The sequence below is a fragment of the Scatophagus argus genome, chromosome 9, assembly GCF_020382885.2.
Source record: "Scatophagus argus isolate fScaArg1 chromosome 9, fScaArg1.pri, whole genome shotgun sequence".
Classification (NCBI taxonomy): Eukaryota; Metazoa; Chordata; class Actinopteri; family Scatophagidae; genus Scatophagus; species Scatophagus argus.
The window spans coordinates 9843670-9871484 of NC_058501.1; the positions used below are offsets into that span (position 1 = coordinate 9843670).

General features: G+C 38.8%; 2 protein-coding genes across 7 annotated transcripts in view; one reads left to right on the forward strand and one right to left on the reverse strand.

The window, feature by feature from the left end:
* The window catches only part of dnah5 (dynein, axonemal, heavy chain 5), a 90255-nt gene extending 88394 nt beyond the window's left edge, over positions 1-1861 (forward strand). The window contains exons 87-88 of the mRNA XM_046400866.1: positions 590-782; positions 863-1861. Of these exons, the coding sequence (XP_046256822.1) occupies positions 590-741 (152 nt within the window). The 3' untranslated portion in view covers positions 742-782; positions 863-1861. The remainder of the gene's footprint in view (positions 1-589; positions 783-862) is intronic.
* A 53-nt stretch (positions 1862-1914) lies between these two features.
* Positions 1915-27815, reverse strand: part of adcy2a (adenylate cyclase 2a) — a 49020-nt gene continuing 23119 nt past the window's right edge. For 2 of the 6 annotated variants that reach the window (XM_046400864.1, XM_046400865.1), the window contains 22 exons: positions 24038-24187; positions 21352-21500; positions 20945-21056; positions 20362-20489; positions 19518-19676; positions 18962-19094; positions 18674-18850; positions 18536-18579; positions 18266-18346; positions 17871-17940; positions 17532-17629; positions 17222-17306; positions 14374-14511; positions 13191-13310; positions 12895-13079; positions 9421-9505; positions 7049-7207; positions 5855-6001; positions 5612-5722; positions 5368-5482; positions 3880-4004; positions 1915-2749 (listed from right to left, as the gene is read on the reverse strand). In XM_046400864.1, the coding sequence (XP_046256820.1) occupies positions 2597-2749; positions 3880-4004; positions 5368-5482; positions 5612-5722; positions 5855-6001; positions 7049-7207; positions 9421-9505; positions 12895-13079; positions 13191-13310; positions 14374-14511; positions 17222-17306; positions 17532-17629; positions 17871-17940; positions 18266-18346; positions 18536-18579; positions 18674-18850; positions 18962-19094; positions 19518-19676; positions 20362-20489; positions 20945-21056; positions 21352-21500; positions 24038-24187 (2724 nt within the window). In that variant the 3' untranslated portion in view covers positions 1915-2596. Of the gene's footprint in view, positions 2750-3879; positions 4005-5367; positions 5483-5611; positions 5723-5854; positions 6002-7048; positions 8406-8824; positions 9506-12894; positions 13080-13190; positions 13311-14373; positions 14512-17221; positions 17307-17531; positions 17630-17870; positions 17941-18265; positions 18347-18535; positions 18580-18673; positions 18851-18961; positions 19095-19517; positions 19677-20361; positions 20490-20944; positions 21057-21351; positions 21501-24037; positions 24188-27815 lie in introns of those variants that run through there. The other 4 variants (XR_006844408.1, XR_006844409.1, XR_006844407.1 and 1 more) reach the window with 4 other exon arrangements.

A 27815-nucleotide genomic window follows, 5' to 3' on the forward strand; every position in this document is an offset into this window, starting at 1 on the left:
GTCAGTGCAAAGGAGACTTGTGGAGGGTTGTTGCTGTAGATGAGTGGTTGCAATTGCATTTGTGAGTATGTGTCACCTGCATATGTGCAGGTACATGTGAGAGTCTAGAAACCCCCTACACTTAACTGTAGTGTTAGTCTCACCACTGTGTATATCTTGTCTGAAGACTCAATTGAGGAGGGCTGTTTATTCACTGAAATGGATTCTTGGTTTTTGTGCTGATGTGGCAGGGGGCTCTTGAAGAACACTCAGAGCACTGCAGCATGTAGTCACTGGCTGGGTAACAACTAACCAGCTCCCATGCTGACTGCCTCGAAACCAAAGAACAGTAAGGTGATGCTGTAACAAATACCCACATGTCCTGCTAAAATATTTGCCTAATTTGAGCAGCCTTTGACTTGATTTGTTGAACTCAGCTGGGTATCCCAATGGCATCCCCACACTGATTTGAATATTTCATATACTTGAAATAATTCTTGGGATAAAGCTGTCCTATTTTAAGTTTCATGAAGGCATAATTTTGCCAGCTGTTGCTGTGTTTACTATAAATTTCAGTGCCTATAAAGTGACTTTTTTTTTTTCTTTGCAGGTGTGAAGGACTCCCGTCTGTACTCTTGCCCGATCTACAAGAAGCCAGTTAGGACTGACACGAATTACATTGCAGCTGTAGACCTGAAGACTTCACTTCCTCCAGAATACTGGATCCTGCGGGGTGTGGCCCTCCTCTGTGATGTCAAATGATTGTTTCATGTTGAGAAACACTGACCCACATTTGGCAGGAGGTTAGCTGTTATCTTCCCTTCAGTGACATGGCCAGTGTCAGTATGCAGTATATACAGCTGTTATTTTTTATTTTTGACAGAGCAGTGGTGTGAAACACTGGATGCCAGACAGCTGAACTAAACCTCAGGAAACATGAGCTATGTTTCTTGTTTCACAATTTTGGATGGAACGGCATAAAAGTACGAAGGTACAATAATAGGAAAATAGAACATGTTGAACCAATATGAACTAATTCTAGTCAGGACTGATGTCATAAACTTGTTCACTTGTGATGTTGCAGCATGCTGCCAGTTAAAGGTACAGTATGGAAGAATTGTCCACCTTTTTTTGTGGGGGTAAGAAACAGCTTATCCTGCTAACTGCCAGGTAGCTGCTGATACCTAGTTAGGTATGGCTCTTGATGTATAAAGTTTTATTACTAGACAGGACTAGCATGCTAACTTCAGCAGATATTATTACATTCAGTTTATCTTTGAATGTTATAAACAATTTTTTTGAGTAATGCATAGAACCTTGCAGGCAAATAATAACACTCAGCAAAACTGAAATACATAGAAATTTTAATGATTTCTTTTTTTCCTTTTTCTTTCTTTCTTCTTTTTTTTTAATTTTTTTTTTTTTTACAAAAAACAATGGCATCAAAACATCAAAACATTTTTTGGTAGTATTTTCTTTTGTTACAAAACCACTGTACCAATATGCAGTCTAAAGCTACCCTGTACACAGATGAGGCTTGAGTTTCCCAAACTAAAATCTTCACACTCAAATCATCTTTATCCGTCTGTTATCCAATAGTACCCTAAAGATTTTTAAATCTGTATGGTTCAGATTTGATCTCGTCATCATTGTCTGGAGAACATCAAATACCTGATTAACCTATGCCATAAAGACTTTTAGTTTTGTGTAAACAGTCAATAAACACAAGATGATTCAAGTGCAAGGATAGTTGGCTCTGGGAAAAGTTGGCCTCGCATGAATATCACAACATATTCATATTTTTCTTAATGCTTTTCTTTGTATGGACAGCCTGTAAAATACATCCAAGACTTCGTGCTTCTAACAAGGTTGATGGAGTTATGTACACATGTGTGTCTCCTTGTTAGCTGACTGTGTGGTTTGTTTTGTTTTTTGTTTTGTTTTTTTAAGAAAAAAGACCAGCTTCTCCTTTTACAATAGTGGTCATGCAGTTTTCCTTTGGAACGTTTGTCTTTTGCTTTTATTTAATAGTTTCCTTCTGTGGCCTTTTTGTAAAAGTTTGGTTAAGTTGCAACTTGTTTGTATTACCACTGGTTACTCTGAAATTCTTGTCTTTTTGGATGCTCTTCAAGATGTGTGGCCACATTTTTTTGCTTCTCCACTTCTAATTGTACTTCGTTTGATGCCCAATATTTACTGTCCCATAAGGGGAGCAGAATACATTTTGTGTTTTTGATGGCCCTGAATCAAAAAGTGTTTTTTATGGCAAAGTGACTACCACAAGCCTCCCAGCATGGGCTCAGATGGGCTTTCAGATCCTTCTCTCTAACTGAATATGTGCCACTGTGGCTCTCCTGGATCTAACATTCAAATTAGAATATTTTTCAGGGGTTATTGCCTACTTGCTGTACATGCTACACTTACAGTTACATAAGTGACAAAATGTATACTACAGCTGTGGCATAGGTAACTTCCAATGCAACATTAAAATCAGATCCATTTCCTTCGTGCCCAACACTTTGTTTCTGTTACAACATCTTCCAGAAGATCAAGTCTCCATCTGAAATGAATGTCTGCCATGTGTACCTGTGTAAATCCAGCATATTCTGAACCAGTCTTACGGCATTACATTTCCTTGGGACAGTGAGCGGGTCATCTCTGTGTGCACAAAGTAGGTCTTGAGTTCTCCTTTGCCCTTGACGTTGATGATGCCTCTACAAGAGCACATGTAGCCTAGGGTCAGAAGGATGCGACTCGTCTCCTCTGTCACCTGCAGGGAGAACCAAATGGATAACATCTATTTTGCTTATCTTACGCAACTGAATTAAATTCCTGCTGGCAAAAATATTCAGCTCTCCAAAGGAAGACATTTACAGGAGCTGAAGATTAACTCACTTCTTGTTGTTGGCATGCTGCTCTGCAACAGTACACAGTAAACAGTATAGTACAGTGAACAGAGTAGAATCCTGAGCTATATTTATTTACCACCCTAAATGCAAATGTCCTCTGTGAGTTTTAAAATGAGTAAATGTCAGTAAAATGAACACAGGATGGGAAATATGTGTGCTACCTTGGAATAACTGCATATCTTTAAATATTAATGGTCAATCTTGGAAGGCAGTTGAAGGCAGATGGCTCTATCAGATGTGTACAGGCTGTTATGTGTAATACAGCCCTTCAAAGGCTGAATGATTCCCACAGCCACTTGTCATACAGGTGAAAATCTGTCATATCTTATCAGTGCTCAGACAGGGTGCAAATGTAAGATCGAAAGAAGCTGAGGTGATGTGACGTTAAACAGCAGGAGCAGAGGGAAGAACAGTTTGAGTTTTATCTTTGAAACATCTGCACCATCTACACATAAATGCCTCATGTGTAGATGGAGCAGCACCGCTGCTTTAAAAGATATAGTTAGAATCAAACTGGTTTCTTCTTCAACATTCTTGCATGCAACGCAAAAGTTGTTCGAGGCTGGAGTTATCACATATTTTTGTTATTTTCAACAAATTCCATAGGAAACAAACAAACAATACTATGAGTATAATGTATTCCTACACCTCAATGCTTCCATACCCGTTCTGTGGCTCTCTGCTCCTTCATTCTTCTGAAAACTCAAATCTTTAAAAATGAATCACAGGTATATAGTTGTGCTTTTAAACAAGTCTGCTTGGGAACTACTTTCAGCTTTGATTAATGGACAATAGCCATTTATAATTAATAGACACTAGTGAATATATACAGCATCATAACATGTAAGTGGGACTGACAATAAAAAAAAAACAAAATGAAAAACTCTGAGGCATTATGAGGTTTCTACGAGTTTTAGCAGTAGAACAGAGAAAAACATGATATCAGAATATAGAAAACTATAGAACATCACTGGCTGTATCCTTTCATTACCTGTATTTTTCCTAGGACTCCAGTGCTGTCCATTCTGCTGGCTACATTCACTGTGTTCCCCCAGATATCATATTGTGGTTTCTGGGCTCCAATGACTCCAGCTATCACTGGACCATGGTTAATACCTGACAAAGGACACCCAGAACTCAGTGAACATTACTACTCCGTTACCCCATTTTCAGATTTTATTATATATATTTCAGATTTTTTTTTTACTTATTTGGGGAAACTACAAATTTCAAATCAGACACAGTAAGTAATATACTGAATTGGCATGACTAATGATTTGTTTATATAATGTTAATAAGAGACATTTCTTTTAAATAAGTAAACTGCAAGGGCATTGCTTATTTGTTTCTATTTCTGATGTCATACTTGAACATACCTGGAAAAGTATACTTGTTGGAAAGGTATGAGAATCATTTTTTGAGATTTGCAATTAATTATTGAGTGCAGCCAGAAAAACGAAGCTTTTCACAAGATTTCATCAGAACACGAGACAAAGTGGAAGCTAAATGCAGCTGAACTCTTAATCACAAGCACTCCCAGCACCTCTGCTTTTACAGCACTGAGATGACACCAAGCTGCTCATCACTCTGGCGTCTGAATGAATTTCCACATTCCTGGAAAGTGCCATCTACACATACGTGTGCAGGAAGCACACACAGCCACTGGTTTTGTCCAGTCCCAGTTGGTGAGGGCTTCTATCCCTCTCTGATGGAGCATTTTAGGCCCGTCTGGAAGCAGCAGGGGAGTACAGTCGCACACACACGCACTGCTGAGTTAATGGAGCATCCCATGCTGTGATCTTCACAGACAGGTTGAAGGTATCCAACTCTGACTCTTAACACAGGCAGGGAGCCTGCATGCTTTTCTCTTCAGTTCTCCCTCTATGCTTTAGTCACTCTCCCTCTCTTTCTACAATTATGTTGCCATTTCTTGCAGCAAATTCAAGTTTTATTTTCTCCTCATTTAGACATGTATTCATCTAGAAAATGAAATTACCCCTGCACCACACTGCTGCTCTAAAAATAAAATCTCGGCTGCATAAAGGCTGTGTCCATACCAACACATGACATCAACAGAGCATACAGTTCATCTAGTAAACCCTGATCTGTATACCAAAACAGAATCTCACAGCTTTGAGATTCAGAATAATGAGATTTCGACCAATACACATCTGCAAGGGTTTCAACTCCCACCCACCGTCAGGGATATTGTTGTGCTCTCATATTTAATCTCATTTATCTGCTGCATTTTGATGTCTGACAGATAACAAAGTCTCTTCCCTGCTGCTGAATCCTATTACATTTGGACCACTTAAAACGTTCTCACTATCTAATCAGTCACACTGACAAAGTAACAACCAAACGACAGGGAAAATTCAGTCTAACTGTGGGTATGTTTTTAAGGAGTAGCTAAAAAGTCTATATTGAACTCTCTCTCACAGCACTTTGCTTTGAAATGTAGCTTTCATGTGTAACTCACCAACTCTGAGTCTGAAGTCGTTAAAGGAGTGTTTGTTGATAACATCCAGCTTTCCCACCAAAGCGAATGCAAACTCCACCATGGTCCCTATGTGCATGTACTGTCGGTCATGTTCCTGGGAAACGGTGAAAAATTAACATTCATTTCTAATTAAATTTGGTTTTGCTGCAGTAACACAAAGTTTTAAGAATCTCTTAGCACAAATGATTAAGTTAAATTTTAAATGTGTGTTTGATGAACCTACCTGTGAGGCGTACTCAGGCCCAGGCGATGCGTTCAGTCCAGTAGCAGCCATGTAAGTGCTGCCTATGGTCTTGATCTTTTCCACACCGCTGAATTTAGGCTTGGACAGCAGCTACACAAGCAAACACAATCCACACCAAAGATAAAACAAATGAGATGCAGTTTATCAGTTTATGGCATGAATTTTTAACTAGCATTACTGTTTTATCTTCTCCCTTTCATGTTGCACATGTAGGTTGTTTACCTCATCAAAATCAGCAATGATTTCGTTGAGGAGCCTGAGACATTCTAGTCCTTCTTTGTTGACGTCAGATTCAGTGTAGAACTCTTTAAAGTCTGGGATGGAGGCAAACATGACACACACCAGGTCATAGGACTGGTGGTACAGGTCCTGCAAGACACAAAACATGAGACAAAATACAGACATTAGCTTTGGACAGCTGCAAAACAATGTCAGAAAACTGAGGAACCACAGAATGAAATGTTGATGGAAAGATTCTGATGTGTCATGTGAAGCTAATCATGATTTGATCACGTAAGAGTTTGAAGCTTAAAAATAAACCTGATACGCAAATGAAAGTAGGCAAATCACACAAACCGGCACTCGAAAATACACTAGACCAGCAACTTGTTCCTGGATCCTGTTCAGGAGGTAGAGGGAATTAAGTCATTTGCTGACTCTCAATGCAGAGTTTTTGCAGCAGAAGCAGAACTCCTGTTTAAACTCCCATGACCCCAAGGAACACATCCAATAAACTTCCTAATTTTTTATATATATATATATACGTTTCAGACTGATGAATGAGGAAGTCTCTTAGGCAAGTCAGCACATTCTCCTTCGACTGTCTCTTCCTATGTTTTGTTAACATTATAGGCAATTAATCATTCTAAAAGTACCCGTTCCATTTAAAAAGTTGTCATTTTGAACAAAGTACTACCTGAATTTTGACTTCACTTATCTCAAACAATTGATGACTCCAGAAATTTCCACTCACCACAAATACACATTTTAAACAGCCATTTAACCGCTGTAATACTTCACTGCACATTTTGGTTTTGGATAAAATTCTGCATTAACTCTTAAATTCTACATCTCATTGTCTAAACATAAAATCTTATTGCAATGCCTAATGTATGTCTTGTAATATCAATACCCACCCTGATTTTTAAGTAGATTAAAAATCAAATAATAAGCAGCAAAGAAACAAACATATTTACATATTTCAGATCTCATGTATTGACCTGAAACATAGCTTATCTTTGAGGTGCTTTTGCAATGCCTCATTAGAGATAGTGAATGAATGTAATGGATCTTGGCATAGAGCCACTAGTACTGCAAGACCTCATTGAAACCACAATGCATCCCTCAGCCAAGCAGCCATTTGTCAATACAGCACCATCTGCATGTACATTTCTATAATGTACAGTAAATGCCTACCTCGTTCTTCCAGTTGCGTGCCAGGAAATGTTCTGCAACGTGTGCCGGCAGGACGTTCTCCAATAAAACCCGGTTGAGATTCTCCATCGTTTCAATTTCCTCACACTCCTTCTTGAACTTGTTCTTCCACAGAAAGTCTAACCTACAGTAATATTCATTCTGTTACAAGAGGACACAGAGGTGAAGAGTCTGAAGGTACAGCCGTACAGGTTGCTTCCATCAAGTCACAGAGATAAAACAGAAACATCAATTAGTGTCGATTCCACTGAGGCTAAAAGAAAATGTAACGCTGAAATAGAACGAGTCACAATTTGGTCACTTTTGCAAGAAACTGATAACTTTCATCGCAAAAGGCAGAAATACAGATTGATGTGGCTTTGGTTAACTTCAAACAAGATTACCTTCCTAGAACTGCATTAACAAGACTTAAGGCAAGGCTGGGTAAAATGTTCCAGGACAGCAGGGGAATGACTTTCTTTAGTGAGAACATTACGAGCATGTGACAGTTCATTTTCTTCCATATTGTGTGAAGTGCTCAGGTGCTTTATGATGATGAGTCTATTTTAGCCTGTTCCTGAGCAGCACACGATGACCAGATTTGATAAAGAGGATGCATCAACCAAGGAGAAACATGTTTGTGAGATGATCTGATGGACAAAAAAAAAAAAAAAAAAAAAAGTGATATGATTTGATATTAGAAATATAATTACTTGTAACAGAGAAAGAGAAAAAGCAGTACAAAAACAAAGTGTGTGTGTGGATACACACCAGAGCCGTGTGTGTGCGACTTAATAAATGGCATCTGTTATTACAGACTGTGCAGAAGGTTACACCTGGTGCCTTTTCGCTGAGCTGGGGACATCAGTAATTTGTCTTCTGCAAACACATTTATTATCCACTCAAACTCAAAGTGCTTAATATTCATGTCTAGATTTGCGGCACTACCAAAATCCAGCAGTACTTACAACACACAGGAAGCATATTCCTACATTTTCTTGTGACAGTAGGCCTCAAGTTCACAGTGGGAATGTCAGCAGCTGTGGAAAACAACCCTTTATACATCTATCACTAAATGATGCGCAGAGTACATACGTTCCATGTACTGTGATGCCAACCAAGTCTCTGCAATGTCACCACACATGAAATGTCCATTTAATACCAGTTTAGCAGTGGCACACGATGCATGTAGTAAAAGGTGGTGCTTGTGCTCACACCTGAATATTCACTGATGTGGTTAGCATGCTTTTTGTGGATTCAGTTCAGTCGCCACAGGGGGAAAAGGGTGTAGCAGCCATGCTGTTATTTCAGTAGACAGGAGGGCCCAGGGGATCAGCTGCATCCTATTTAATGATAAGCTCTGATATAAAACAGAAATATTGCTCAGCCCATGGTCTTCTCTCACTGACTGTAAGAGTGCTGCAAATTCATCCTGCACTGAAGTCTGCTCTAAACCATAAAAACAATGTCTGTTTTCTATGTTACCATTAGCTTTGAGTAAGAATGCAAATATATGTGTAATCAAAATGAGTCTTGATGGTTTGATTAGTGTGACTTAAGATACATGCACTTGATGTTAAGACTGTACAGCAGCTCCAGAGTAAAGGAATGTCCCAGTTCTGGAGCAAGCACTCCATAGTACAGTGAGTACCCACAGCATAGCATCAACCCAAAAATAGCTGAACTAGAGCAAGGAACACATAACTCTCCAAAATGGCCAGTCTCTGCTCCCTGCTTTTCCTTGCTAGTAAATCTCAACTTGAGTAATTTCACACTTACAGCAATAAATCATTAGCCAGAGTGGCTGAAGGGAGGCCAGACAAACTGGTCTCATGATGCCTCTTTTGCACAGTGTGGCACAGCAGTTGATTTCCATCTAGAAAATGGATGGGAGCAGCTATTTACCCTCAAGCTCTGAGGTAATAAAGGTGTACATATAGAAAGAGATAGAAACAGTTGTGTCAGGAGTCCAATTTTTTTCTACCTTTACATTAAACATCTTAAGCAGCTCAGTTGACATAGAAGAAAAATACTCGGTAATGATCCCATTGACCCATGTGCAATGCAGCTGCAACGTCTCTAGCACAACCTGGCAGTGTACTAAACTCAAGTGTGTTCATGCGTAGGAGATCACTAAGGGTTAAAGAGACCATGGGATGCGAGAACATGAGCTTCCCACAATGGAGTCTACACCTCTCACAGGCCAACAGCCTAGCTGCGACAAAGACCATAGCACATGGGAGTATAGCCAGTCCAAACTGAGAGAATATGGGAGAAAAAAACAGAACACAGAGAGGAGCGATGGTGATGTTGATGTAAAAGCAAGGCATAAGACAGTCGATAACGTCATTCAGACTTTCTTTGTGTGGTCTTACCTGTCTGGCAAGCACAAGCAGAGTGATGAAGAAGATAAAGAGGGAGATAGAGCCCATACTCTTTAGGTCTTTCAGAACACCTGGTCTTGAGGGGCAGAGAGAAAAGGAGGAATGTGTTTGTGTGGAGGAGAGAAGACAGAAAAAGATAAACACAGAGATAAAGAGTGACAATGAGGGGACAAGATGGGACAAAGAACATTCAATTAAAAATTCAGATTGCCATCAGTTGTCTGTGACCTGTGTCACATGATTGGTTAGCAGACCATTTTATTCCAAGCTGTCACTCGGTTAAATCTGTCACTTCGGCTTTCTTGTGACAAGAGCTTGTTTACCATTTACATTCCAGTGGCTGAGCTTCCCTGTCAGGATACATTCACAAAAATCATTTTTCAAGAAGCAGTAAAACAACTAGATAATGTTCAAGATCTGCAAAAATTCAGCACTATAAATACACTCAGCACTCAGTTTCCTCCATCACAACTATAAAAATAAGTCACCTGTCCATGGCAGAATGAGGCAACCAGCCGTTTGACAGCTATTTTTTGTACATGTATTCTACTGTATACTACTATATCTATCTATCTATATATCCCATATATATATAAATAGAAAGATAGATAGACAGATAGATATAGATAGATAGATACTATACTCTACACACACACTCAAAGCCCAAAGCATACTGTGTAATGGCAAAACACAAAGCAAATTTTTAAGTGTGATTTCAAGTCAGTGCAAAGATGCAAAAAGGCATGAATTTGCATCTTATTTGCACTGAGTGATGCGCAAAATGTGAATTATGCAACCCAAATAGTTATATTCAACTTCAGCAAAAAAATTCATACATGTAGGAGGACTTTGGAGGTACTAATGTCTAATGCAAAGGGTCAGAGCTGCCACTCAGCTGCTGAGAGCCTGGGGAACAGCCAGACGTTCTTGAGGAATAAATATCTGGATTTATCCATCTACACTCTTGCTTCGCAACCTGCTGCAGCAGTGAGCTGTGGAGCCGACCAGACTTTCACAGTCAGGTGTTAATGTACTGCAATGCTGACTGCTGACTGGAGGAGAAATGTATATGGAAATCTCTGGTGAGTGCCTAGTTGTGTCAAAGGCTGAACTGAGTCCAGACAAACACACTGCCTGACAATGCTCGCTAGCTTATATCCAATACAATATTCTGGCTGTTTATAACAAAAACATACTCACGCAAGTAACACAAAGTGATGTTAAAAGATGTTAAAAAGAAATAAAAAACACACCTTTGAATAAACTGTTTTTCGTAATAGCGGTGGAGTCTGGTTCTCCCTATTTAGGATCTGAATGAGTGATCAGACTGAAACAGGACTGCTGCATCCTAATTTCTGCTAGCACATTTTGCATATTAATGGTCTCTTCCTCCTATCTAGGGCAGAGCTTGGCAGAAAACTGAGAAAACAGCCTGCAAAGTTCCACACTTGCCTGGTTCATTATCTCATCAATTCTTTACTCAGAATCAGTGGTAATAACTAAGAACAGTTCACATGAAGACATATCAGAAATGGATGATTCCATTTTGTTTCTGATGAGTTTTTCAGCTATGGAAATGACAAAACCTCTTTAGTATGTCACTTGTCACAGACACTTTCCCATTTTGTATTGCTGCTGACTGAAGCGGTTTGAAATTTAATGACTTAAAAAAGAATATTATGCCGTTTAAATTGCTCTGGACAGGAAAAGTCAATAACAAGAGAACAACTGCCTTCTGCTCGCAATCAGACAATTTAAGCTTGAATGGATGAGCTGACCATCCGGTGACACTGCCTACTGAGAATAAGTTATTGACTGATGCTGTTAGTTTCAAGATCATCCAACATCCAAATATTACTTTCATGAATCAGTCAAAACACAGGGTCCAGTGACATATTCTATTTTAAATTCACTGAATTACAGATTTACGTGCCATTCCTTTAATATTGATATTGTCTATCTATGGAAACTGCTGAAAAATCTGAGTGTGATCCAATATTTATATTCACTGACAAACTGAAATATTGCCACTATAAACTGGTTCAAAACTATTAAGTTGATCATATTGAATTATTGCTGTGCTAAAAATGATAAAATCATTTGATGATAAATTAGGTGAATGCAACTACTGAAAACTAAATATTCAGTCCACTGGTGGTACTTCTTCCACCCCTTGGTGGAAGAATTCAATTCATTTGATGACATAAAAGCACAACAAATACAATAATGTAAAAAATACTGTAAGTCTTCCATGAATAATCCGACTTAAGTAAATGTACAGTACATAAGTATTACCAGTCATGGTATTAAAGTAAAAGTATTGGTCATTTGAACATTTTTTTTAAATGAAATTATGTGAGGAGTTTAGAGGGGCAAAAAAAAAAAAAAAATCGCCATTTTTTTGGAGCTGTTAATGCATAGAAATTTGATTCAGACTATACAAAGATTGCACTGTACATTGCTTTTAGTGAGACGACAAAAGTCAAAAGGTTGGAAACCACTAGTTTACTCTTTAACAAGCTTGTTATATTATCCTGCCAGCAAAATCTTCATTCTGAAAGTAAGTAGCTGCTAAAGCTGTCCAATAAATTTAGTAGAGCAGAAAGTACAATATCACTCTCTTGAAAGTAGTGGAGTAGAAGTATAAGGTAGCATAAAACAGAAAATGTCCACATTGCAATTTTGACTGTGGATCATGATTACAATTAAACAGATTGTGATACTATTTTTGGGCCTGATCGCCCACAGCACCTTACGGTCAGGTCAGCTGGTTCCTGGGTTAATGAGAATCCTTATTATTTATGACTACAGCCAAACAAATTCAGCGAGAACTGGCCTTCAATACTGACACAACACCCAGATGACAAAACGTGGTGGATACCATGTTATCTGCTCAAAGTGATCTTGTGAGCATCACTATATGCAGTCACACCATATCCACGATAAGTAAATTACATAGTACTACATTAATAAAATATCTATCAACAAACCAACAAGTCTTCTCACAAATCAAATGGAAAAAGTAGATAGAGAGGTAAATAGGATCTTCTGATGCGGGCCTATGTTCAGATGCACCAAGCTTTGAATGAGCTGCTGATGTATACCGCATGTTTTCCCTTCTGAGTAGCAAAATTAGGATTTGTTGAAGATACTGTGATTGAGAAAACTTTAAATGGTTCTGGCACCTACAAAGGATGCCCCATGGGGGCCTCCATCTAGAGCTATTCTTGACTCAGCTGACTGGAGGAAGACCTTGAGGTAGACCTTCTCTCTGTCCCTTATCTTCCCATTGTAATTCTTCAGTTCACTACGGTTTTCCATTTACTCAGAATCCCACAGGATTAACAGCAGCTGGCTATTATCTGAACTTCCTTTTCTCTTTTCAGGTTACCTCAATGCACTCCTCACCCATCTTTACTCTATGTCCTCCTTTCATGCTCTCTTGAACAGTTTTCTGTCACCTACCTGTCCAGGCTTTCAGTCTTGTACAGAAATCTGCTATATTCATCCAGCAGAGAGGCATGTGTTTGTAGAATAATGATGTTGTAAACCACCACAGCTGTCAACATGATAATCATCTTCAGCTCATAGTTTATCCTCAGGAACACCGAGCAAGAGATGAGGCCTAGTATGCAACTGTAAATTAAATACTAGACAAACAGGAACAGAGACAGATTGGTTAATTTATTCAAAAGTTAGCAAAGACAACAATGAAGCTATCAAGAATTATGATTATAATAATAATGGTCATCTTCACTTACAGGAAGGTAGAAATTGTTTTTGCCTGTGAAGCCAATTAGTTGTCCATGATGGTAAAATAGTGTTTCATTGGAGGAATTGTAAACAGGAACAGGCGGCAACAAATTGTCTTCCAAAAAGAACTAAAAAAGAAACACAGAAAACCAACAAAAATTCAGGGTTTGTCTCATTTTAGGGTAGTGCTCATAATAATATTTCCATCTAAATCTACCACATGCTCAAATCACAATTACAAACATACATTTCCTGTCTGCTTGCCTTTCATGTCAGCATGTGAAAAGACAAACTAGGCTACAATGTGCTCACAGGAGGAAAACAGAGTCTTGTTAGACAAGAGGCTAATAGTGACAAAAATTCAATAACGTCCTTTAACGTGAACATGCAGGATGAGACGGCGATTGGCTACCCCACCAAGCAAAGCCAAGTTAATTTGGTTCATCCGCCCAGAGCAAGTGACCCATGTCAGGTGCAGAACAAGATTATAATCTCTGGAATCGATTTGTGTGAAGGTCTAAACCAGGGTCCTGACATCATACTTTATCACGTCAACTTCCCACCGAGCCTCAGGCCACTATTTCACCTTTAACCAAGCCTTTTTATTTTTGTCTTTTTTTTCCTTCCCAAATAACTAACAAGACACATCTGAAAAATAATAGAAATGAGCTAAATACATTATTTTTAAAAAATGTACCACTACATGCAAATGGAGTTGGCACAGATACGCAGGGAAACTATAATATCCATGTTTGAAAAAGCCAGCTGAGATAGTGCTTGGCAAAGTAAACAATTTAAAGATTAGAAACCATTTTTCTGTAGTTCATCGTGTGGTGAAGCCTTCAATTTGTGTAGGACTTAATAAACAAAAGAAATGGAAAGCACAGAGATAAATACTACATTATGATGCCAGTGTGTCCACAGTCCCTAACCATGATGACAGAGACATATTTACCAGTGTGTGTCAATTGTGTTTGATGAATATGATCTTGTAAAATATCGACACATTATTCCTGGTTCCTATTCATTTGAAACACTAGTGGCCAACTTATTTATTTATTATGAAATGTTGCATTCCATTACCTTCTAATTACAGAGCGGAGTCATCTGAGGGGTTGTAATACTTCATTCCTAGTGAAGCCTAATTGGAATTTCCCCTCCCTTATTGCCTACCTGGACATAAAAGCTTACCATGTTGAAGACTGCCATTATGAGGATTAGAGCTGTGGTTGTCATGGTGAGAGTGATGCGAGGCCATGGCTTGTTGGCAATAATGACTGATGACCTCAACAGCCACATCCAAGAAGTGGAGGTGCTTTTACTGCAGTGCTGCAGGAACATGTACACACAATAATACAAAGACATACAAATATGTATGAGACCAAGTACTCAAGAGGACTTGAGAGCTGAGATATTAAAGGTCACACACAGATCCAAACACACACAGAAGAAGCACCAAGGAACACAAGCACATGCACTCATTAAAATAAGTAAATAGCACCATATGCATATGAACAGACATTTGCACACTAAATTAATTATTTCCATTGAGTAAGAACAATTACTGTGGAATAAATGAAACAATATATAACAAGTTCACACACTGAAGCAGCTCTTACTGATTAACCTCTAATTGCCTCAGTGGTGCCAATCAAGAAGTTCAAGAGACATACAATGATCAAAAGGGGAGTTCCATAAACTTGATGTCGCATCCTTCAATATGATTCAAACTCATACAATAACAGTGCTAATGACCACTAAAAGTGGTTCCATCATGAATAAAACGATGTAAGCCAACAGTATAGCTTCCAACAAACCATTCAGACTACAGTGATCACCTGTAAAACCAAAGCAAAACTGAAGGAGTTGTTAACTCACTTCCGCCTCCTGCATCACTAATCAAGACATTTTTACTACTTTTCAGAGCAGTCATTTTAACCCTACAAGGTCACACACTATGGCATCACGATATTAAAATATTTACGTTCTATATTTCCACTGATGCAATAATGAGATCCTCTATGGGCCAGTCAATTACTTTTCCCAGATGAAACACTGCCTTCTGCTGAATGAGTTTCATTGCGAGACAAAGACAGTGCAAGCCCAAATCATTTGCTTGGCCATCTCAAAGCAATATCTGAGCATCACTGGAGCTGAGTGAACGTGACATTTGAATAGTTCAGGGGTGTACATTACAATACAATAAAGTGAGGATGGCAGACTGTATTATGCACCAGCAGGATTGCCAGAAATGTAGAGCTAGTGGGGCCCATCAAAATTGGTTTGAAAGCAAGGTATTTGCACGCAATTTTCAACTCTCGACCAGCAGCTCAAGTAATAATATGCATGACTTGAATGATACATATGAATGAGAATTAAAAGACAAAGTAAGAGAACCTGCCAGGGTTAATTTATATTGAAGACTTACACAGTCAGAGAAAGTACAGAATATGCAAGTCACTTCATCAAATAACCATGTTTGACCTTTCTAAGGTAGCCACCGCCTTTCCACTCTTAACAACGACAAGGTTTCTGCAAGAAATACTACATGGGTCAGTACCTTCTTTTATACTCGGGAAGGGAAAAACCTGCTACCGTTGTTTCCATAACTCAGTTGTCTGGCTGGATACTGCCGTCTGATTTTCAAATGTAAAGTTATAATAGGAGAGGAAAATATATATGAATAGATATAATTGGAAAGACACAACCTGAAAGACATATTTCCAGGATGGTGCCAATGAAAAGGAAGGAATCTTGATTATGGTGTCTGATGTTCCTGTTCACAAAGGATCTAAGAACCCCAGATTGTTTGTGAAGATCTAGAATAAGCTGTGCTCAGTGTCTGCAAATTCCACAAAAAGTACACAATGACAAGAACCCATCAGTGCCAAACAATTTGATAGGCAGCAGGAGTTTTGTCAGCTTTAACTACAAAGTGCTGTATATTTTGTTTCGGAGCCTTAGGGAACATTCAAGGAGGGCACAGTTCAGAGCCAAGCAACACATTCTCACTTGCAAAGAACTAAAGCAGCAATTCTCAACCGGTGTGCCGCGGCGGGGGTGCGGGGGGCATCCGGCTTCACCCAATCGGTGCTCTGGGTGGACGCCGTGCCGTTGCGGGCGGAGCGGCCAACTGATCCTAACATTTTTGCCCGACAGCACGTTGTGCAATCTTTCTAAAGTTAGAGATGTGCCGCGACTCAAAAAAGGTTGGGAAACGCTGAACTAAAGATCAGACATTGGGTAGAATGGGTCGTACAGACCTGTGGCTTATGGAAATTTGTAGCACCATTAATGTTTTAATGGCCATTTGCTTTTCCTTCATTCTCCATCCTTTTTCTGGCCTTTCATTTATTTTTACTGCACATGGAGTTGAGCTGAAGTAACCTTTGAAGCAGACATTATCTTCCAGTGACTAGCAGTGGTGACTACAGACATGACTGCCTGCTCTTTCAAAAGGGCATTTAAGGGGATTGTTAGCAGTTCAATTGTTAGCTCTATTTTTAAACACTATTAATAACCATCTAAAAATGAACTCAGCCTTTTCTAAATGACTGCAAATATATCAAGTACGATGCAAAATCACAAGATCAGTGAGAGACTGCAGAGCACCGTCTGGCTGCTGTGTAGGGAAACAAATGTCAGATGAAGACAAAAATAAAGATGAAGACAAAAAATGTACTATGACATTCACTATGTCACTGTGTATGTTGTCCAGAAATTAAAGGATAATTGTCTGCTGAAGCATGCAGCGAAGGAGAGGTGTGCACCGGCTCTGTAAGGGGCAGAGGAGGAAATGATGAAGGACCACTTGTTTCATGCACAGGGTCCGGATACACAGGCTCTTAGGCCAACAACATGGGAACTTAGTGGGCCATAAAGCTGACCAGAGGGGCATTTGGACCACTCATGTGCATGCACTTGGTATGACATTAGGACATCACATTAAGCACATAAGTGTACTCTTAAAGAGCAGGGATACCCTGGTTAAATACAGGTTTTATTATAAAAGGAAACTTGAACAATGTTGACGACTCACCAGGAAGTGTCCTACGAAACATATGAAGAGGATCATAGAGAGGATAAGAAAAGCCATTCCAAAGGATATTCCCAAGACAGCTGTCCTACAAAACACATCATCAAGTTCAGCTGATCTACTCAAGGTTTAATCTCACTGTGTAGACTGTTGTAAGCAAATTATTTGTCAAGGCACAAATTTTGTAATGTATTTTGCATAAGAATAAATGCACATGCGGTTTCCACACTAAAACAGAGTAAATTATTATGTTAACAGTGATGTTACTTCTGTAATAATATAAAATATAAAGAAAAAAAAAAATCACACATACTTTGGAAGGACAAGAATCTGCACAACAAAAATGCAGAAAAATATCAAACAGGCGCAGGTCACATAGTATTTGAAGGCTGGCAAAGTTGTTGCTCTGTACTAGAAGGACAAAGAGAAAGTCAAGTGTTAACAGAGGGTTTTAGAAATTATATTAAAGCTACTTCAAAAGCAAGTGTGCGCTCAGACACCACAAGTCTCCCTGCAATTTACAAGGTTTCAGGTTAAGCTAAGTGCTGGCAAAGAAACAACACAACAATAGGTTTAGAAATTGTCTTTGAAATAAATGCTCTGATGTATCCACCAAGAACTAAATGATGCCATTACTTGCACTGTGTCTTACCTCCTTCTCCAAGGATTTGTTGTGAAAGAACAACGATATCCTTTGAATATCCTCAGACTTGAGCCACTGCCTGAAAACAAGAAGAAATTGTATATATCAGATAGGAAGAAGAATATAAACACTATTACAAGCAAATTAGATGTGTTTTATACAGAAAAATTAAAGATGCTTATTCAGGTTTATGATTTGTCCAGAATCCTCAGCGGGTATAGTAGGTATTCGATGCAATTTTCATAACATTAACACAGTACATGACATGATTTGCTTCATCAGCTGCAGTTTTAGAAGACAGAACATCTTAACATCTAAACATTTTAATTTTCAAAAACATCTTCATATACTTTAGGTACAATATTAAAATTACTAATATCTGTTGTTTTTTTAATGATGCTCACTTTTGGGAATTTATCCCATCAAATGTCCTGATCATCCTCTCGTTAAGTTCCTCCTCAAACCGTTTCTTCTGAGACTTTGTCCTTTAATAGATAACAAGAGGAAAAAGTGACAAAATATCATTAAGTTCACATAGTTTTTTTTCACACGTCAAAGCCTCTAGCGGAAATCTAGTCTTATTAAACATCTTGTCGTCTCTGTCTGTACTGTTAAGGGATGGGGATAATCCTGCCAAAGAAAACTGCGCCTGAGTCGTAAAATGAGCAGCTTGCCTTTCTGATCTCCTCTGGAAGTGATACTGCCCCATCGGCACATCCTAGACACAGAGCAAGAGGAGAGAAACGGGTTACAAGTTACAGCTGCTTCCCCATCACTTAAATCAAAACATACGGATAGCAAAAATTACGCACAGCAGTGTTGATCTTCCCATTCTCATTAGTCATGCTGTCTCTGTGGTGCAGGTTGGCAAAAGGTTTGGCTGCTCCCCAGGACTCTAGGTAGCGGGTCATCCTGACTGAGGCTCTCATCTTTGCTCCGTCTAGAGTGTGTCTGGGACGGTAATGATGCTGTGGGCTCCGACGCTCCACCTGGACAAACATGAAAAAAGTGTCATTTTATTGAATCTTATTAATTTTACATAAGTTTTTCATTTTATATTGATATTCATTTTACTGTATGTGAGGTGTGTGCTATGGTACCTTTGGATTGATGACCAAATAAGTGATGACTCCATGTTCTTTCAGGTAGGGGTCTCTTTCTTGTCCATCCCCATCTTCCACCTTATAAGCACCATTCAAGTGCTCCAGTGTCACTGAAGTTATGTGGACTCGCCTGGCAAAGAAAAGTTCAATCAATTAATAGCTTTCCATGAATATTAAAAATGGATCCAGGTCTTCTTCTGGTATCCTTTAGCAAGGAGCAGCTGTAGATAAAGAGTAAAGGTATTACAAAGAACTTCTGAAAACTGAACCACAACATAATGAGGAGTGTTACCTTAGGCCAGACATGTCAAACTGGTCCACAGGAGGGCCGGTGTGGCTGCAGGTTTTCTTTCCAACCAAGTAGCAGCACACCAGACTTGACTCATTTAATCAACTGATCTCCGTCTTCAGACAGTTGATTGGTCAAACGGTGTGCTCTTGGTTGGTTGGCACAAAAACCTGCAGCCACACCGGCCCTCCTGTGGACCAGTTTGACATGCCTGCCTTAGGCAATTGGAACGATACGCTTCTGTTTTACTTCCGGTTCACTCACCCTGGTACACCTCCTGCCTCCATATGATTGGCCAGTGTGACATCATGTGACCAAACATCATACTGCCATTTCTGGAGTCCAATCACACCACACAGGACATTCCCAGAATGCACGCCAACACGCATGTTGATGTCAACCCCCGTGGCATCTCTCACTTTCCTGTCATGCACCAAAAAAACAACTCTTATTGATGTAGATTATATCTCCCATGTATACTGGTAGAAAAGAGAGGAAACGTATGCTTGCAGATGGCATACTCAGCCAATTGTTACAGACCAATGCTTGGATGTGAGATCAGACCTCTTGCTTACCAGCATACATTTCTTACAGCTAAGCTGGCAATCAAGAAAAAGTCTACATCTGCGCTAATGGTTGGCAAGGACTTAGCATTGATTGAAGGAGTTTCAATACATAAAAAAGAATTGTGTTTAAAGACATATCTGCATATCTTTGAAAGGCAAGCAGTCAAAAGCAGTACCTACATTTCTAAGAGTGTAATGAGACTTTTGAGAGGGCATGGCTGAGTTAGCACATATACAAGAATCAGCATGAAACAAACTTTTCATACCGCTATAGCCATTTAATTTGTGCATTCAGCTTTCGAGTGGTTGCAGTGTGATTTACCACTGCAGGGCATTATTCTTTATCAATCGCTGACATGCATTTCATTTCAGCTCAAATTGTTTGACATCACTGATGCTATGCTTCTACCCAACATCGGTGCACCTGACTTGGTGGATGCCTGTATGATCAACTAAGACATACTGTGCAGTAACAGAGAAGCAAAAGTTTCAGAGATGGGAATGTCATTCTTGTGCAGCAGTGTTATGTAACTGACACTTACTTGATTGCCTCACACATGTCCAGACCCATTTTCACACAGTTCTTAGCATGGTTGGGCAGAGATTCTGGCAGGCCAGACACACAGTAGTAACAGTCGCCAAGGATTTTGATCCGCATACATTCATTTTCCTGCCCATAAAACGATGGAACACAGGCTTAACATCAGGTCAGATAGAGGTTCCATTGGCAGACAGTACAGGCAGCTTTATTATTTAATGATTTAATGACTACTTCAGTTAAAATCCACCCTCAGTTCCTTTTCGACATGAATTACAGCTACATTGTGTTATGGTCTATTAGTTTTGGTGAGTTTCCATATTTTTTATGGCTAGTTTGCCACTGTATGACTGAACATCAAAGAAAACTCTAAAGAGAAAGAGAGTTTAGATTTTGAGAGGCTGCAGGAATAAGACAAATTCATAATGAAGTAATAAAAAATGGACATAGATCTAACATGAATCAGCAAAAGTTGGTTTGTAAGTATTATGCATTTGGTGTAGAATTTACTCTTTATGAGACATGAGTGTCTGTAATATGTATAAGATACTAGTTTTATCATTAACTTCCAAGAATGAAATTTTTACCTTGGCAATCTGATCAAATTTGCCAAACAACTCATTCAGCATGTGTACCAGCTCACCAGGTGAGCAGTCACTGGCCAGCCGTGTGAATCCCACAATGTCAGCATACAGTATACTAGAGATAGAAAAACAGATATTCATCAATATACAGTAACGGTGTGTTTTTGTGGGTTGGTGGGTCAAGTTCCATCCGTAAGTAACACAACAACAAAACGTATGACTATTTTGGTCATGGGTCTCACATTCATTCTGCAATGACAGATCTAAACTAATTTTTATCACATGGGGGACGCTGGGACAAACAGGTTTATGGGTCCCTGATATGCTAACCACTCTAATATAATGGTTTACAAGTACAGTAAAGTTGTCCTTGGTGATACAAGCAAGAAAAGCAATTAAATAATACATGCCTGACATTAGTGTGTCTCTGGACATAGAGGTTGTGAAAATTGTTTGTGTTCTCAATCTGGCCAAAATTTGGACCCTTCAGTCTCTGGATGATCTCTGCTTTCATCACCCGGGCAATGTGAGCTGGTAACAGGGACAGCAGGAGACGCTCCTAAAGGCCAAGAGGAGAAGCAGTATCATAAGGATGGTCAGGAAAATCGAGGAAAATAGATCATTACATTTTAAAACATTCACATTTGTATTAAATATTCTCAGGTTTCATGAAGGAAAATGTGTTATTTTTGTTCGACAATGACTTAAATGAGTGTGAGCAGACTTGTGTTGTAATCACAGCAAGGCAAAAATCTAATGCAAAGCAAAAATCTAACGCATAAAGATGCCCAACAGATAATTTATGTGAGCTTTAGGGAGATGTTCTCACAAAGATCCATTGCTGCATTCCCTCGAAGAATCATTCAGTTTGCCAGTGGCATGATCCAGAATGAAGTGTAATTAGAATTAATGCAAATGCAAAGCAGGAACAAAGCTCTGGCTTTAGAAACAAGACAAGCGTTCAGATCCAAAGTTTAGATATTTTTGCAATCAAAGTATAATCAGTGGGAAGCATCACTTATCACTGAAAAAATGTAACGTTTTCAGTAAATGGATATTTAATTGAATTCAGTCCTAATATAATTCTGAAGCATTAACCTTTGATGACAGGAGGAGACAGGAAGCTGTCATCATTATTTCACCAGCCTCAACGAAATCTTCAAATGATAAATGGAGGTTAATTGGGCTCTACCCTGTGTCAGGTTTACATCCTGTAACTCAAAGTAACTGTGAATTAAAAAAAAAAAAGAAACAGGCAGACTCCATCATTATTTACTTTTCTACTTTGCTTTTATTTAGTGGTAGCTTAACATCTCTCCCAGTTTGTCTCTGAGGCCACTGTAGGAATTACTATAAGCCAACCTGAAATATAATTAGCAAATAAAACTCCTCTCAGGGTGAAAAGCTCAACATTGGAGAAAATGCTTAATTAAGCCAAAGTCACCTCCAACTTAACAAGTCTTTTGCACCACTGATCATCTCCCTGCTGCATCACTGCCGAGGCTCAGAGAATCCACAGTGCCTGCTAACGAACACTGTCAGAGCTTTGGGATTATGACGAATTCACATAGTGCCCCTTAGACCACTCATACCGAAAATGTATGCGCTCACTGTACCGCAGGGTACTTTGGATAAAAGCATGCAGCAAACAGCATATATTATGAGCGCCTGAGAGACACGTGTCTCTGCACAGTTACTACCATCTGTCACAGGCAGCAGAAGCTCTCCAGGGCTACTGTGAAATGCTCCACCCAAGGCATTTTCATCTTTATCCATAGTAGTTGTAACAGCACGAGCTGGATTCAGCATAAGGATAACCAGCTCCTCTCCACGCTTGGACTTTGACAACAACAGCTGGATTCACGCTCATCTGACTCATATCCAAAAGCTACAACTGCAGCAGCTGTAGTAAAAAGCAGGTAACATCCCAAGCTAGCACAGCAGTAAGCTTTAATCAACACATTGCTATTTTCTCACAGGAAGCCATGCTGCTCTGATTTAGCAGCACTATATTCGCCTGCATTAGCTGCACTCACCAACAACTTTACATACAGCATGGGGAGAAAAGCACAAATGCATCCATGTACATAATGTTGTTTACTGGCTACATATCATTAACAGAATGAAGTATTTTTGGAAATGGAATCTGTTCACAACCAGCATAGGGGCAATGAAAACGAGAGAATTCACAATAATGCAATACTGTGCACAGTAGGAAAAAGAAAATAAGAGATTCCCCCTTTCATCATGCAACAATGAGGCACATCAATATCACAGGTTTTGTGAAAATCTGCCCTCAGTGTTAAAAAATTTAGTTGCAAATTTTCTCATATCTTGTTAATCATCTGCAAAGATTTCAGCCAGCCATCATAGGATGCAAAAGCACTTTCACTAAAGAGAATTAAACATATGCAGTAGGCTCCAGGGACTCAACGTAATCATCAAGCTAACTGAGGTCATTAACAATTACCACATTCTGCAAAACACAACTGCTGACATAAATCCTCTGTGGACTGCTTTCCTTCCCAAACTAAAAGGTATCAGGCACTGACAGTTAATATGCAGAGTCAAATGGATTCCATGACTCACAGAGGAAAAGTCTGCAAGCACACCAGTGACATGAATATGAATGGTTGTAGAATGAACGTTTAACAGCATCTCGTCACAGTGCAGGTAAATAAGACACAGATCTACATTGAGAAAGCGAAGAATTAATTAATTAATTAGAATTAAACTATGTAAGCAAAAATTTTCTGATTGAAAAAAAACTTTTTCAGTCAAGCCTAGCATTAACATGAAGATAAAAACACTTACCCACAAAAACAGGAAATGCAACAAAAACCCTCCTTGGATCAGAATCACTTATTTTTGCTCTGGATTAAATATCATTCTCCAAGCCCTGGGTGTGCCATAATGTCATTTTAATTTAATTACTCATCATTTTCACAATCATCATTATCATCGCTCTCACTCACCATTTTCATCTTTATTGTAATCCACACCATCATCATCACCATCATTACTGTCACATATGCAATCGCTCACCACCTGTCTGACTTTGACTTGCTCACTGGTCACTTACTGACACCACTTTACCTGTTGTCTCTTCTCAAATTCCAGTTTAATTGGGGACTTGATGCAGTTGCAGGTGTCCTGATAGGTCTGTTTAAGTGCCAGCTCCATTAGGTGCTTGTGGTAGGCTCCTGCCATGTTGCCACACATGAAAATGATAATATTGGCCAAAATCTATAGAGGAACAGATGACAGACAAAACTGGTATTAGATAAATATCAGACAAATTATTTCCATTGGCAACAGTTTAAAGACAGCTGCATATCTTGGATCAAAGATCAGGAAAAAAATAATAAGTTTTAGTCATTCTAGGTCCTGAAGAGGCACTGTTTTGATGACATTTAAACAATGAAATCAATGAAAAATCTCCAAAGCTTTTCCTCACAGGTACACAGGTAAGGCCAGGTCCATTGAGAGGCTGTCAGAATGTCAACATCAACACCCCACGCTATTTGTAAAGGCAACATGACATTCATAAACAACACAGCTAATTGCCTGTGTTGTGTGTCAGGTATTTTAAGGAAACTGTTTCCAATCACTGACTGTCACAAATGCAGTACACTGGTAAGATAAGGGAATGAGATGTGTGTTTTATTAGCTAAAAATAACGTTATTTATTCTCAGAATCAGCTGTACTGTGGCTTGATCAACCTTCCCCCGTATCCTGCTGAAGAAATGAAAAAAAGAAAAGAAAAAAAAGACAACTAAATGTTCTAAATAAATCCAGTGCAGTGTCTGCACCTCTTGTCTACATAAACAGACCTTCCCTCATGTTCAGGTTCATCTCAAACAAGGAGGCCTGTCTGTAGCAAATACCACATCTCACTACTCGATCTCTTTGACCGTGGCATGCATAAGCGAAGAAGCTCTGCTTAATCATAGTCACACAGTCACACTATCAAGAACAGATAAACAGAAAAAGCTAAGGTCCAAAGACAGTTGCCCCTGCTTATCTCACTAGAACTGCACAGAATACAAAATAACAAACTGAGATGTTAAATATCACACATAAGCATAAAAACTCTAAACAAAGCCATTCTCTATACCCACAGAGTGCAAATTGTTATCTATGAGAAGTCCAGTCTATTATGTTTATTTTCATTTCAAATCGGTACTTCATTTACATTCACATTTCATGCATCTCTCATTGCAGCATTACACAGTAAGCTCAATTCAAGGAACTACTATGATGGGATGTAGCCCAGTGATGACAGGTGAATGTATAATTTCCCAAGAGGACCTAATAACCTTCAACTCAATATTTTGCAATTCAAAGCAAATGGACAATTTAAAAATCTCCCACTCCCTAACTCTTCCATGCATAGACCCATTCCCATCCTCTCTTTTTTGCCCACCTTGTCTAATTCTCACCAATTTCCCTTTCACTTGCAGTTTCTGTCCCTCTTCCCAGCATAATGGTGGCCTTGTTGTCACACACTGACCACTGCAATCTGCTCGCTCCATTTTCTGACATGAATGTGCCCAACAGATTGACATGACAGCATCAATACAACAGCCCTGTGACTTTTTGCACAAACAACAAACTGTTTCAGTAAAAATAATCAGACAGAGAAAAAACTACAATTAACAACCAATGACATAACACTCATAAATAGGAAAGAAAACAGGGAAACACTGATTTGTATGTTCACACACACACGTTCTAAATATATCAGATGAATGTATTTAATACTGTGAATATACCACCAATGTACCCCTCCCTCCTTTGACAAAAACAAACATCAGGTGCTGAGGCAATGTGCAACTGTGTGTGATCTGTTGGTTAGATTTATGTTCACATTTATTCACGGTATTTAGGACAGACATCCCTCTTGCTGTCCTTTGAATTTATTATCTCCTCTCCACACATTTCAAAACACTGAAACAGAACACGAGTTATCTTTTTTCAAATTAAAGGCATTGCATTTACAAGGCTTGCTAAGTACATGTCTGTTTATTTTCTATAGAAAGTCTGACAAAACAGTCTGACCCTTGCCACAGAATAGTGTTCAGTGCACTGGGTTCAGACAAGTACACTGAATGACTGAAAGCAGGCACAAGACTATTTACTGGGGCCTTTGTAAGCTGCGTTATAAAGGGGTTTTTAATCAGTCCATATATAGTATGCAATATTTTAATCATTTTCCTTCAGTAACATCTCATCATCAATCTACCATCATCTTATTTAAGTGAAAATCCATTCAACTACCTATTCAGTAGTTAAGAGTCTGTGAATTACAAATTAGACGCACTAGACAACCTGAATCGTCAGAAGTACCCGTTTGCAATTTTGCAGTACACAAGAACTACATTAGATGTAAATGACTACTTCATGATGGCTGGTTGGGGTGGAGGTAAAAAAAATAAAAAAAAAAGGAAACTGATATTTTTCAAACATGCTGCAAAAAGCACAAGCATAACAAATCTATTTAAATATGCTTTGGCAAACCCCTCATTCAGGTGATCATCAAATCAAACAAGGAAAAAAAAGAACTTGTAAACAGTTGCTTTTGTGTATAAAGTTTTTAAACTGCTCAACAGATTCCATTCAGTTTGACCTGGGTGCTCCTCTATTAGCTGACATCTGTTAGACAAGAAACTGACAGCGATCCAATCCATCTCAAAGGTCAGCTGAGTGTGAAATGGCAGGCTGCGCGAATCATCCATACCTCACTAGTACCCAATTACAGATAACAGCGAGGTTAGTGGTGGATGGCTATAGGGCTTTGAGTCCCACCGGTGAGATTATCTAAATCACAGAGCTAAGCCCAGGCTATTATGATTGTTATTAAACTAAAATGCGTAGAGGAAGACAACTATCTAAGATTGCTGTGAAGGTGAATCCTGTTTTTAATAATCTGTTGGTAACAGACACTCAGCAGATGTACTTTCATGTTTATTTAACACAAATCAATACCTTAGTGTTGTACAAACATACCCTCCTGTTGAAAATAAAATAAAAAAAAAAAACTAGACAAATTTTAAAGAGAGAAAAGTAGTGGGAAACCTAAATCCTGGGTGACATAAAATGAAAGTATGCGGTCTATGAAACCTCAAACCTAACTTTTCAAATAAAAAAGATAGAAATTAGAAACCAATGAAAGTCAAATATTAATCCAGCAATAAGTAAAAACCTACATTTGGTTTCAAATGAAGCCCTATTTCTCCTCAAGATATTTTATATGCAACAGCTGCCACCACTGAGAGTCGATGTGACAGCCTATCAGTTAAAGCTTAGACAATTAGCTAAAGCTCAACAATTGTTGAGTGTTAAATAATAATTTGTCACAACACTCACAAAGAATGTGAATGAAGGTTGCTTTTGGTCTGAGAGGGGAGGCTGTTATAAAAAACTACCACTGGCAACTACACAAGTAACTGACTTAGAAATATTGAGTAATGGAAATACTGTTGTAATAGAACACATTTTTGATACTTAAAGACCATTCAAATGATGTAAAGCAGATGTGTGTAGAACTACTAAGATGGAAAGTGGAATTAAATGTTTTTAAATGTTACATGCGCATAAATCTGCACCCAACAGAGGCCATTCACCTCTTCAATAAATGAGCTGGTTCATTAAGACTCCATTGAGCTGGCACTGTAAATATTAATGGACTTCACAAAGAGGAGATGTCAGCATGGTTCCTTCTCACTTAACACCCCCTGGGCAGCTTGTATGCACACTAGAAAAATGCACAAGAGTGTGGACATTTAATGGGTGACATTTACAAATCTTTGGTATGGTAGAAATGATGTGAAATTTTGGTAAATCAAAAATTTCAACATACCACTAATACAT